Here is a 12,697-nt window from a genome sequence, read left to right on the forward strand (position 1 = left end):
ACCATTCGTCTGCGGTTGCAGGGAATGGTATTAGCGTTTAGCAGGACTACTTGCAGATGCCATTTCTTTTCCTCAAAGCTTCGAACGCTTAGAAGACATCCTTGTGTTATTAGCAGCAGCAGCATTGATTGATTTCGAAAGGGAAGGCAACGCATGCGGCGAGCCCTGAATCAAGGAGCGTGCGGCATGCCGACTAACATCGACAGCTACGGACCCTGAAGTTTTGCACCGATAGATAGATAGATAGATACAAGAACACATCACATTTAGTCATTTACCCACCTACCCACTGCCCCCACATCCATCTTGGCACCACATGCATGTAGCAATACCACTCCTACATGAAAAGAAACACACATGACGGCGATACGGCGCTCAATTATCCTCCACCCTGGACGGCGTGCCTCGGGCTCGTGACAGGGATTCAAAAACCCATCCAGATTCTAATTCTGCTCCACAGTTTGTTCGGCCGGCCTCACCGTTTTTGTGTGAGCGACACTGTCGAAAGCAAGATAGCATCGAGCAAGCGAGGCAGGCGCACACATTTCTTCCTCTCTCTCTCCCTCCGCCCGACATCCCACCCCACCTCGCCTCTTTCCCTTTCGCCCCAGCGCGCTCACGTCAGACGGTTTCCCCATCTCGCCCGCCCTTTATCTTTTCCTCTTTTCCGCCCTCTTTTCCCGTCTCATCTCGCCCCCGTCGCCTTCCACCTCTCGCGCTCGCCTCACATCTTTCCGCCACTCCCCCCCTCCTTCTACTCCACTCCTGGCCCAGCCGCGCTCTCCATGCCCTCCCCGTGAAGCAAGCACATCCTTTCGCCTCCCCTATTAGACCCCCTAGCTCAGTTCCGCGATGGAGAAGGAGAGGAAGCAGGGGTTCTTCGCCGCTCTGAAGGAGGAGGTGGTGCGGGGGCTGTCGCCGGCGAGGTCCCGCGGGAAGACCCCGGCCAGGAGCGCGTCGCCGGCAAGAATGCTGATCCCGCGCCGTCGCAAGGCGCCGCCGCCGCCGCCGGAGAAGCAGATGGAGCAGCAGCAGTACCTGCCGGAGCAGCTTATAGCGCGCTCTGGCAGCCTCCGGCCGGGCGGCGAGGTGCTCGAGCCGCTCATTGAGGGCCCCGACGCCGACCGCCTCGCCGCCGGCGACTTCGTCGGAGAGGACTCCGGCCGGCGGGAGGGGTTCGGGCACTGGGTCCGCGGCCACCTGACGCGCACTCCGTCCATGGCTTCCGCCTCCTCCGCCGGCCCCGGCGGGTCCAGCGGCTCGTTCCGGCACTCCGACCTCCGCCTCCTCCTCGGCGTCATGGGCGCGCCGCTCGCGCCCATCTCCTCCAACCTGGCCGACCCGCTGCCCCTCCTCTCCATCAAGGGCACCCCCATTGTACGTCCACATCTTAAGTTGATTCGCTTCCAATCCAAGTGATGCCGCTTTTGGTCGTGCATCTGGTACTCACTTCGCTTGACTGCTCTGGGAACTCGCAGGAGTCGTCGTCCGCGCAGTACATCCTGCAGCAGTACATGGCGGCGTCCGGCGGCTACAAGATGCTGCAGTCGGTGAGGAACGCGTACGCCATGGGCAAGGTACGCATGGTGGCGTCCGAGTTCGAGACGGCCACGCGCGTCGTCAAGAACCGCGGGCCCAGCGGCCGCGGCGCCGCCGCCGTCGAGCAGGGCGGCTTCGTGCTCTGGACGATGGCCCCCGGCATGTGGTACGTGGAGCTCGCCGTCGGCGGCAGCAAGGTCCACGCCGGCTGCAACGGCCGCCTCGTCTGGCGCCACACCCCCTGGCTCGGCGCCCACGCCGCCAAAGGCCCGGTCCGCCCCCTCCGCCGCGTCCTGCAGGTCCCGACATTGCCACCTTCATCTTCTTCTCCCCTCGATTCTTCGCCACCTCGCAGATCTTCTTACCAAGTTCCCAACTCGCAATGCAGGGCCTTGATCCGCTGACGACGGCCGGGCTGTTCGCGGAGGCGCGGTGCGTGGGAGAGAAGAAGGTGAACGGCGAGGAGTGCTTCATCCTGAAGCTGTCGGCGGACCCGCAGACGCTGAAGCTGCGGAGCGAGGGGCCGGCGGAGATCATCCGGCACGTGCTGTTCGGCTACTTCAGCCAGCGGACGGGGCTGATGGTGCACATCGAGGACTCGCACCTGACCCGCATCCAGCCGCACTCGGGCGGCGACGCCGTGTACTGGGAGACCACCATCAGCTCGTGCCTGGAGGAGTACCGCGCCGTGGAGGGCATCATGATCGCGCACGCGGGGCGCTCCGCCGTGACGCTGTTCCGGTTCGGCGAGGCGGCCATGAGCCACACCAAGACGCGGATGGAGGAGGCGTGGAGCATCGAGGAGGTGGCCTTCAACGTGCCGGGCCTGTCGGTGGACTGCTTCATCCCGCCGGCCGACATCCGGTCCGGCTCCGTGGGCGAGGCCTGCGAGCTGCCCCCGCAACACGGCGACCGCGCCAAGTCCACCGCCGTGCACCCCGCCCGCGTCGCGGCGGCCGCAGAGCGCGCCCACGTCAATGCCGGCGCCGGAGGCCGCGGCGAGAAGATCGTGTGGAGAGTGGAGGTGTGAGGAGCGGACTCAGACTCAGAGTGAAGAAGAATTAGCCGCAGTTGCTAGTTAGTCAGTCGGTCAGTCTGCCTGCTGGTAGAGATAAATTAAATTAAACCCGTCCAATTTGTTCATACTCCTAGAGATCGAGTGCGATTTTCCTCTGCCTAGTGATCATCAGACACTTCTTCTAACTCGTTGGTTCGAGTTCTTCATCGATCTTGTCTGTAAATAGGAGCATAAATGTGGATTCTGAGGCCGCTCGTGTCACCTGGCCGCCCTGGATGAATCTGAATCTTTATCCTCGGAATGCAGAAATTTTAGTGCAACCAAACCGACCTTTTCTCTCTGCATCCCTACTGACTGACTCTTGTAGGCCACCCGGAGCTGTGATGGCTACTAATTGTGGGTTCGTGTTACCGCTGGCCGGCTGCCATTTCTTGGTCGTGCCACTTGACAGATGATACTCGATACCTAGTACTGATGCTTATTTTGAGCTCGGTGCCTCTTCCAGAGTAAAAAAGAACACCATTTGCTTGTCTTGACACGGACATGTATGTACGTACCCAGGTAGACATGACACTCCGTCTGAGAGACGCAACTTGCTACTAACTACTACTCGAATGGTGTAGAGTGGCAGTACAGATATTGCTTAGAAGCTAACCAAATCGTGGTGTACTGCTGCTGTAGTAGTATAAGCTTCCTGGGCATCTCTAGAGGGTGTGTTTGGTTGGCCCAGGAGAGGAGAGGAGTGGGACGACACACACGGGGATGGCATCGGATGCTGAGATCAGCAGTACATCACACCGCCATTCAGCAGCAGCGCACTTGGTCGCCTCGCCTCCTACTCCGTTTCTGTTCTGTTCTGTTGGACCATCGCGCGGGGCCGGGGGGCCCACGGACTGACCGGTCAGAACGGTGGCCCGCCTGCAGTGGCGCCACGGCGTGACCCGGTTGCTGCTGGCGCGGTGGCATGGCATCTACCGCTGCTGCCCGGCCCGCTGCTTTATTTTCTCATCTTTATTGACCAGCGACCTGACGACCTGGGCACAGGCCATACCACCACACACATGCAATGCAAGCCAAGCCGGAGCCTGCCAAAACTAATGAGGGGCGTATGTTTTTTCTTATAATATGCCCCAGCGATCGTTGCAGCAGTACTCCATCTCGGAGATACAGTCGACGGCACGTCGGAGGCTTCCGTTTTTTACCTCTTCTCGTGCTTCAGCTGGTGATGGCCTGATGGGGGGTTGCCCGTTTGCGCAGGCAAATTATTGTGGCCTTGGGAGCCGAGCACGCTGTCCGATCGGGTGACTAGTACTATGATGGTGCTCGCCCCTGCTTGTCCCACCAACGTTGCCTGGATCGGTCACTTCCCTCTTGCGCTCGCTTTGCTTTGCTTTTATTTTCTTTTCTTTTCTGTGTGCGCCACTTCCAGGTCGCGCGAACAATGAGTAGTAGCTCCGCTAGCAGTGGTACGCTCCTACTCCCTCCGTCCTATACTATAGAACATTTGTAGTGTTAAAAAAAATTACAATATGAAACGGATGGAGTAGTAATAGCAACTCCAACGCGGGAACTCATTTAAAGCAACCCGGCGGTATTTTTGTCCTCTTTTTATCCGTTTGGGTCGCCCGCCCGCCGTCTGCCTTCTTTTACATTTTGTATCCACATTGCGCTTAACGGGTCGACCCATTTCATGACCGCGCACGCTTTAGATCATGCCGTCGGTCATGCCGTCGTCCTGATTTTGGCGCTCCAGCGCGCGGGGGAAATGCGGCCTAGCGCGCGCTGGTTTTGACGCTCCAACGCGCGGGAATGGTTTGCGTGCGCCACGGCCGGCGCTCGTTATAAGAAGGCACTCCCTACACACTCTGTACGCCGCCCACACGTCTCGCCCCCTCTCACTAGCCTCCCGCCTCTACGCCACCATGTCGATTCGTCGCCTGGGCGCTTCGGATTTTCGCGGAGTCCGCGAGCGCCGCTCCGGCGCCTTCTCCTCCGAGATCTGGTTTGGCGAGAAACGCTTTATCCTCGACACCTTCGACACCGCAGAGGAGGCGGCCCGCGCGCACGACGCGGCGGCGTGGCGTCTCCTGAGGCCTTGTCGGGATATGAATTTTCCCGACGTGTCGAGCCAGCGGGCGCAGGATCTCGCGCCTCTACCACGGCTTTTCACCGACGAGGATCGCCGTGTCCACCGGAGGCGGCAGCGTCGCCTCGCCATCGCCGAGATGGACGTGGAAGCCATGGTGGTGTGGCGCGAACGCTTCCCGCGGGACATCATCGACTAGCGTCAGTTCTACAAGCAAAGGAGGACGGAGAGGGGCGCGAGGAGGACGGAGCGAGCCGCCTATCGGGAGGACAAGCGTTCGCGGAAGCAGACCGCTCAATTGAAACTAAAGCTACGAGAAACTTTGGGTTGGGACTTCGAAGACGAGCAGCATGCTGACGCCTACATTCAGACATTGGAGGAGGACATTACCAAGTCGGAGTCGGAAAGCGACGAGTAGTTAGTCTTTTTTTATCTATGTACGCTAGAACTATCTATGTATCCATTTTTATTGGAAAAAATGGCTGCCGGCGTCGGCGACGAAGCAGGCGGGCGAGGGTGTGCTGTTTGATGTGGAGAGGCCAATGTGCCACCGACCAGCGGCCCCGGTGAGGAAACAGGGCGAGCGCGCGCGTCCGTCTTGTGTCCGCGCCGACGCAAATCCGGCTCAAAAATGGGCCGGGAATGGGTTGGCAGGCAGACGAAAGCAGACACGTGTCCGTTTGGGTCGACGTGTTGGACCGACTTTTGTGTCTGCGTCGACCCAAACGGACGGTGGCGGACGAAATGGGTCGCCCCATTGGAGTTGCTCTTAGTCCGTGTGTGTTTGTTTGCATCAAAACGGACACAAAAGGTAGGCCCAACGCATCGACTCCAAACGAATGCGTGTCCGCTTTTTGTCCGCTGTCGGCCTCGCATACCTCTGGCCTCACCTCCGTCGCCTCCGCCAAAGGCAAGCCCCACGCGCCCCGCGAGACAGCGGCGCCGCCAAAGAAGAAGAAACAGTTGACGCCCGAGGAGCGGGCCGTGCAGTCGGCCAAGAGGAAGGGCCGAGGCACGATCAAGGCCGCAAGCTCGAAGCTATGGCCGCCGCCATCCTCTTCGCCGCCGCACAACGGGAGGAAACCAGTGCCCAAGTCGTCGCGACAACGTGCCCTGCTCTACCTAGGGTTAAACCCTGGCCATCACGGGCTCATCAACGCTGTCGTGGCAGCAACCATCACGGGCTCGTCGGCATTCCCTCGGGCGATATTCCCAGAGTTGCCGCGCGCATCTACTACGCAGCCGATTCACGGCTTTCATGTCTATCCGTAAGCCTCCCGCTTCTCCGGCAAATGCTGACCGGAGGTGAGCGTCGTGGCGCCGTCCACGCCTGCGCCCATGGCCATTGACCTCCACGCCACACCGGTGGCCGGTAAATCATCCTCCAGATGGACGAGGAAACGCCCGTCCAAGATACCAGCCGACATGCATCCTGACGCCCACAACATGTTCGACAGAATGTCGGCTGCCGGTGACAATGAGATGGCTAACCGTTTCATCATTGAGAACATCATCTTTGAAGGTGGTGTGGGAGCCGCTTCCTCCGCAGGTGGGGGGGGGGAGCGGCTGCAGGCGATGCGGGCGCGACTGCCTTCAATCCCGACGAGACACAAAGCCAAGACAATCGAGCGCCCTACAGGCCCGCCACCTTTGATCAAGCTGGCATGGACGACTCCTTCATGGAAGACCAGGTCGGCTTGGGCAACACCTTCCCGCTCGACCACGAATTCCACCGAGGACTATGACCTTGAGGAAGTGGATGAAATGGACATCACCGGGGAGCCTTTGTTTGAGGACGAGCTCACCAACCAAGTTGGCGCAAACAAGAAGCGCAAAAGCAAACTGACGAAGGCATACACGCAGCCGGAGGACAAACTCCCTTGCGAGTGTTCATGAGACATTGGCCAAGATCCCAAGGTCGGCGCCGAGAAAAAGGCATCTACCTTTTGGCTTTGTACTCATCGTGAGTACCATGAACGCAAGAACTTCGCGCCGTACCAAATGGAGAGCAAGCGCGGGTGGGTGTCTCTCTCAAAGTAGTGGAGGGTGATACAACAAGAGTGCAATAAGTTTTTGTGCACCCCTTGAGAGTATCCAAGCACGTCGCATGAGCGGCCTAAAAAACATGGTATACATGCGCCCTCTTCGTATTGTTATGTTTATATGTCCATTTTCCCATATGCTTGTAGGCATTCAAGGCCCAACATGATGGCAAGTCATTCAAACTCACCCATCTTTGGATGATCATCAACGGGGAGGAGAAGTTCAAGGCGCAATATGCCGTCGCCAAGGTGTTTGGGGGGAGGGGAGAAAGCCGTCGAGGAGCACGGAGAGGGAGAGAAGCCACGACTGCAGGGGAAAACCTACTCCAAGAAGGAGGACAAGCGCGAGGCGGCGTCCATTGCCTTGCATGCCACTTTAGAGGTCATGATGACCAAGAAGGACACAAGGGAGGAGAAACGCCGGCAAGACAGGGAAGAGCAAATGCACGCCTTCATGGAGATCCAAAGAAGGAGGCTTGAACTCGATGCAGAGAAGCAAGCCAAGATGTTCGGGTTGAAGGCAGAGAAGCAAGAGAAGATGCTCGAGATCAAGGCCGCCAATGCCAAGACCAAGGCAAAAGAAGTGACGCTCGTTAGCATGATGACGGGGGTGGAGATCATGAAGGTGAACTTGAGCACGGTGTCGCCGAGGAAGAGGTCATGGTTCGAGAAGATGCAGGCCGACATGCTCAAGTTCGATGACGAGTGATCTATGGCGAATAGTGTCATCCTTTTTTTGTATGCTGACAAGTGTGCTGGCATGACCATGGCCGAGATGGCATGGTTGAATTCCCGCCTTTTTTTTGTGCTAGCATGTGTGCCGGCCTCTGGCATGTGCGTCGGTATAAACTGTGCGATATTTTTTTAGACTACCATGTATGCCGGCCGTTGGCATTGCGTCGGCATGAACTCTGGGCGATGACATGACTGTTAGCATAATCTATGGCAGCGGACTTTTTAAAAATTGTGTGCAGACATGATATGAGTCAGACATGTTAGACGCACAGTTGATCCAGACACAAAAAGGGACGAACGACCCAAATGAACGAAAAAGAGATAAAGCGCGCGCTGAAGTTGCTCTAATCTTTTTGTTGGTGAAGAAAACACTACTCCCTTCATTACACAATGTAGTGCTTCCTCTATCCACGTGCTTCAACTTTAACCGTAAATTTAACTACCAAGACCGATTATGACGGCAGCAAAAATCATATCAGTGAATTCGTATTCGAAAGAAGTTTTTCAATTATATAATTTTTTCTCTCGCAGCAGTTGGTTTCGTTGGTTAAATTTATGATCAAAGTTGGACCTCGGGAAACGCGGACGCACTATATTTTGAAATGGAGTGAGCACTAGTAATCGAAGCATACGCTGTATACGTACGTTTATGCAGTCCCACGTCTCAATACAAAAAGTTTTTATGAAGTCAAGGACACCATTTTTTATCCTGCAAAAGGATTTGTGGTGGTATGTGTTTGGTTTCCGGGGGTCGAGATCACAAAGCTAAAGCGCGAGCTTTTGTCGCCTAATTCGCGCGAACGGTTTGCACGGTTTTAAAGCTGACGGCTGCACGTACTACATGCAGGATTGTCACATCGGATCCTTTTATTACTTGTCTATCTGTATGTTTCAGAATTATTCAAGTATGCGCTGCACCCGGCCGCCGGTCTGTGGATCGGTTGTTGAGAGAGAAGAGAACCTCGCACGTTTTGCCGACGCGAATGTGTACCTCATGGCCAAGTGGAACCGTTTGTTAAACCTCCTGCTTTTGGTGCTAAAGTTGACTTATAATACGTAGTATATTCCACAGAGGTTTGACCGACCACTGCGGTTCACAGGCTCAAGCCGTTGCCGTCCACTTGTGCCCGTACGTACTTGGCTATGAATTGATATAGTACTATGTACTGCCAGTACTACTTGCTTAGGAGTACCGTGTAAGTTTACCACAAGGGACGTACCAGTGCTACGGACCCGTATGCGTAGCATGACATCGCTACCACCGGTTCGTGATCGTACATGTCTCCACTAATTTGTGCTCTACTCAAACCCGAGAGTTGGTAACACCAAAAAGACCACCCTAGCGATACCAACATGCCATCTCTCTTTGTGCGCCTTTCCTTGCGTGGAATGGAATCATTTGGTGGCCTCCAATTCCAGTGCAAACGTAGCTCCAACTTTTCTCTCTTGTATTCATTCATTCAATTGCCCCCTCGTGTGTTGATTCCAATCGATGCCATGGCAGGCGCTAGCGCTACTACGTTTGCACCACTCCGTCCCGGCTCGCTATCAGTTTAGGGAGAGACGCTACCGAAACGCGGCTCGTATCATAGCCCTCCAACGCATGCTAATCCTGTTTGACGCAATCATCCGGTCGAGCTGCATGCCATGCCATGCACGGCACCTTCTCTATTTGATTATCACCGTGGCTAATTTGTTTGAGCTCCTATTCTAGCACTATAGCCATATAGCTCCTACAACCCAAGCTTTTCATAAAGCGGCTAGGTTTCAACTTTCAAGCGCTGCAAAATTCATTCTCTCGGTTATCTTCTCGTAGCCATCGATCAGACTGAACCTTACCGTCCTCTGCTTCTTTGGCCATGCTTTATGAGGCGCTGTTCATCGATCCTCAGAATATCTATCAATCCATCTACGGGGGGCAGCTCTGAGACGCATCATAAGATAAACTTGGCGTTTGCAGTACCATGTACTGTGGTATCACCAGATCGATGTCCCCTAATCGTCCGAAGATCGCAGCCCAGGCCAGCCACCATGTGCGCCGTAACATGAAGGATGCTTTGCCCAATTGTTTACACATATCCAGGAGGTGGAATCCGACATAATCTTGCCAAGGAGCAAGATCGCAAATCTGCATGTGAGCAACAGCGTCGGGGTCGGGGCATCAATTTGCTCCGCTCGCTTGTACCGAGGCGCTCTAGGTCTCATCTCTCATGGAGATGGACGGATGGATGGATGGGATCTAAATGTTTTTGTTTGTGTCAGCTTTCTATACGCCACAAAGACGCTATGCTCCAAATCATTCGGCCCTACGCGCCCCTGGACGCATTAGCTGTGCCCTTTGTTTCCCCAGCTACCAGATTTATTATCGCCGCCTAGAGCAGCGCCAGACCAATCTTGCGCTGGTCGTGTTGATCTTCCTTCCCTGTCCTTTCTCTCTGTATTACTATGTCAAGCCGATTCGAAAGCGGTTTGCTTGCGCAAGTGCAGGGCTCAGACATGCGCCCGGGAACACAGGAGGCTCCCAATAATGGATGATTCATTGTCCTGCTGCGTGCTAATCACTGTCAGATGGCCGCCTTTAGCCCCCTAGATCATCCGGCTAGAGACGTTGCTTCGCGAGTTGGCCAGTGTCTGTTCGGTTGGAGGCAAATCAATCTTTGAGGCATGGAAAGGCAGCGGAAGCTTCACTTGATCAGGAGCAACCCCCTCTTTTCTCTTCTTTTGTGTTGTGACATCTTTGATTTGATTAGGACAAAGCCGGATTTCGGGACGGGCATGTGTATCTTTGATCTAAAGCTGTCTTGGTGGAACGCATGCAAGTTTTAGGTTTTTTTTTTTTTGCGGGGGAAGTTTTGGTGTTCTTTGCTTTAGCCTTTTTCCTGATAAAGGATGTTCAGGTGGCCTGGATGCCTGCGAATGATGGATTTCAGCGCAGGTTCAAATCCGTTCCGCTGCTTTCTGAGGACCTGTGGAGCTGTGTGTCAGCTTTGGATGTCAAGCATGTAGAACACACGGCGAATTTTCGGGCACAAGTGCATTTCCAACGCGCGACCCATTTGGTCCGGCCACGTTTGTTTAGAGCAACTTTAATGGGTGACCCAAACCGACGGCAATTTCATTCGTTTTTTGTCCGTTTAAGTCGGCCGTCCGCCCTGTTTTAGATATGGGTCGGCAGCGTGCTCAACACGCCGACCCATATGTGCTGGCGTGGCCGGTTGGCCACCCTATTTTGCATTTAAAAATATAGTCAAATAACAGTTTTAACTGAATAAAAATAAAAAATAAAAATGTCTCGGATAGTTCTTACATAGCTTTGCAAATGAATAAAAGAAGATACATTTATTGGTTGCAAACATGAGTCCACATATACTCAACCAAATCATTTTGCAGTTGCACGTGAATTTCTCAATCACACATGTCACGATGAAATTGGGTGAACTGTTCAAACGTTGCCGCTCCTCCATGCTCAAGCACAACATTCTCACCCTGAAACTGAAACCCTTGATCGTACAGACGTTCCGGACGCTCGTCTTCTACAATCATATTGTGCATAATCACACAAGCAGTCATCACCTCCCACAATTTCTGCGTGCTCCAGGTATTAACAGGATACCGAACGATGCCCCATTGAGATTGCAAAACATCAAAGGTACGCTCGACATCCTTCCTTGCACTCTTACTCTTGGGCAAATTTTTTGATCTTTTCTCCGACAGGGTTGGGTATTGTCTTGACAATAGTGGTCCACTGAGGATAGATAACGTCACCCAGGTAGTATCCTTTGTCGTAGTTGTGGCCGTTGATAGTGAAGTTCATCGGTGGGCGTTGCCTTCGGCAAGCCTAGCAAACACCGGCGAGCGCTGAAGCACGTTGATATCATTCTGTGATCCGGCCATGCCAAAGAAAGAGTGCCAGATCCAGAGATCTTGAGACGCCACAGCCTCTAGTATGACAGTGCAAGCCCTGACATGGCCCTTATACTGCCCTAGCCAAGCAAAAGGGCAGTTCTTTCACTCCCAGTGCATGTAGTCTATGCTGCCAAGCATCCCTGGGAAGCCCCTGCTGGCATTCATCGCCAACAAACGGGCTGTATCTTCAGCAGTCGGCTCTCTCAAGTACTCAGGGCCAAACATAACAATAACAGCCCTGCGAAACTTATACAGGGATTCTACGCATGTAGACTCGCTCATACAGACATACTCGTCAATGAGATCACCGGGCACTCCGTATGCAAGCATTCGGATGGCGGCGGTGCATTTCTGATAAGAGGAGAAACAAATCTTGCCAACGACATCCTCTTTGCACTCGAAATAGAAATCATAGCCGACCACCCCCTCTCTAATACGGTCGAAAAGATGCCTACTCATATGGAAACAACGACGGAATTTTTGATATTTGAACAACGAGTTTGTTGTATCAGAGTAGTCCTTCCAAAGAAGGAAATGCCCGCTCTCTCGGTTGTGATTCAACGCCGGAAGGTGGCCTAGAATGGAGCCATGGAACAACGGTCGCTGGCTGTTGAGGTGACGATGGACAAACACGGCAACCAATATCTCCTCCTCGTCATCGGACGACGAATCGTCGGAGTCGCAAAGGAAATTGTGAAAAAAGAACTCGTCGGCGGAGTCCATTTTGTACCTTGGCAAACTGCCGAACAGTTTGCGGGCGTCGACAAAGGAGACAGCCAACGAAGGGAGTTGCGGCACGCACGGACCAACTAGCTGCCTTGTCGGCGTCCGACGAGTGGGCCGACGTCCGACGAACGTGTCGGTGAGGATCTGGCCGGGCAGCGAGGTGGCTTCTTGGTCGGGGGCGGCTGTGTGGTTGGGGCGTGGGGGTGGGAAGCAGTCGGCTCCTCGGCGGCAGGACGGCGGTGGCGGGCGACGTGGGAGTGGGCGGCGTTGCTGGGCGGATGTGGAGGTGCCGGAAGCTGGCAGAGTCGCTGTCAAAAATGGGCGGCGGTGTCGGCGACGAAGGAGGCGGGCGAGGGTTGATGTTGGATGGGGGGAGGCCAATGTGCCACCGACCAACGGGCCCGGGGGAAGAGAAGGCGAGCGTGCGCGCGTCCGTCGTGTGTCCGCGCCGACGTAAATCCGGCTCAAAAATGGGTCGTGAATGGGTCGCCCGCAGACGAAAAGCGGATGCGCGTCCATTTGGGTCGGCGCGTTGGGCCGCCTTTGTGTCCGTGCCGACAAAAATGGACAATGGCGGACGAAATGGGTCGCCTCATTGGAGTTGCTCTTAGAGCAAGAAGGCATAATCTCGGCCCAACGTGCGAG

General features: G+C 55.0%; 2 protein-coding genes across 2 annotated transcripts; both read left to right on the forward strand.

The window, feature by feature from the left end:
• The first annotated feature begins 541 nt into the window (after positions 1-541).
• On the forward strand, positions 542-2,837 carry LOC125536452 (uncharacterized). Its single transcript, XM_048699681.2, has 3 exons — positions 542-1,377; positions 1,479-1,838; positions 1,928-2,837. Exons 1-3 carry the CDS (start codon positions 853-855, stop codon positions 2,567-2,569), a joined length of 1,527 nt encoding a protein of 508 aa, XP_048555638.1. The 5' UTR covers positions 542-852; the 3' UTR covers positions 2,570-2,837.
• Positions 2,838-4,479: 1,642 nt separating this feature from the next.
• LOC147984341 (ethylene-responsive transcription factor ERF098-like) lies at positions 4,480-4,842 on the forward strand. Its single transcript, XM_087541053.1, has one exon. The coding sequence runs from the start codon at positions 4,480-4,482 to the stop codon at positions 4,840-4,842; it is 363 nt and encodes a 120-aa protein (XP_087397179.1).
• The last annotated feature ends 7,855 nt before the right edge of the window (positions 4,843-12,697 follow it).

This window comes from Triticum urartu, chromosome 2A (genome assembly GCF_056163025.1).
Source record: "Triticum urartu cultivar PI428250 chromosome 2A, HENAU_Tu73, whole genome shotgun sequence".
Classification (NCBI taxonomy): domain Eukaryota; kingdom Viridiplantae; phylum Streptophyta; class Magnoliopsida; order Poales; family Poaceae; genus Triticum; species Triticum urartu.

What these genes read in the sequence shown, in the direction of transcription:
- LOC125536452 (XM_048699681.2), top strand. Translation starts at nt 853, where the DNA reads ATGGAGAAGGAGAGGAAGCAGGGGTTCTTCGCCGCTCTGAAGGAGGAG. An exon ending in CCATCAAGGGCACCCCCATT is followed by an intron (nt 1,378 to 1,478) that starts GTACGTCCACAT and finishes GGGAACTCGCAG; the next exon opens with GAGTCGTCGTCCGCGCAGTA. An exon ending in CCCTCCGCCGCGTCCTGCAG is followed by an intron (nt 1,839 to 1,927) that starts GTCCCGACATTG and finishes CTCGCAATGCAG; the next exon opens with GGCCTTGATCCGCTGACGAC.
- LOC147984341 (XM_087541053.1), top strand. Translation starts at nt 4,480, where the DNA reads ATGTCGATTCGTCGCCTGGGCGCTTCGGATTTTCGCGGAGTCCGCGAG.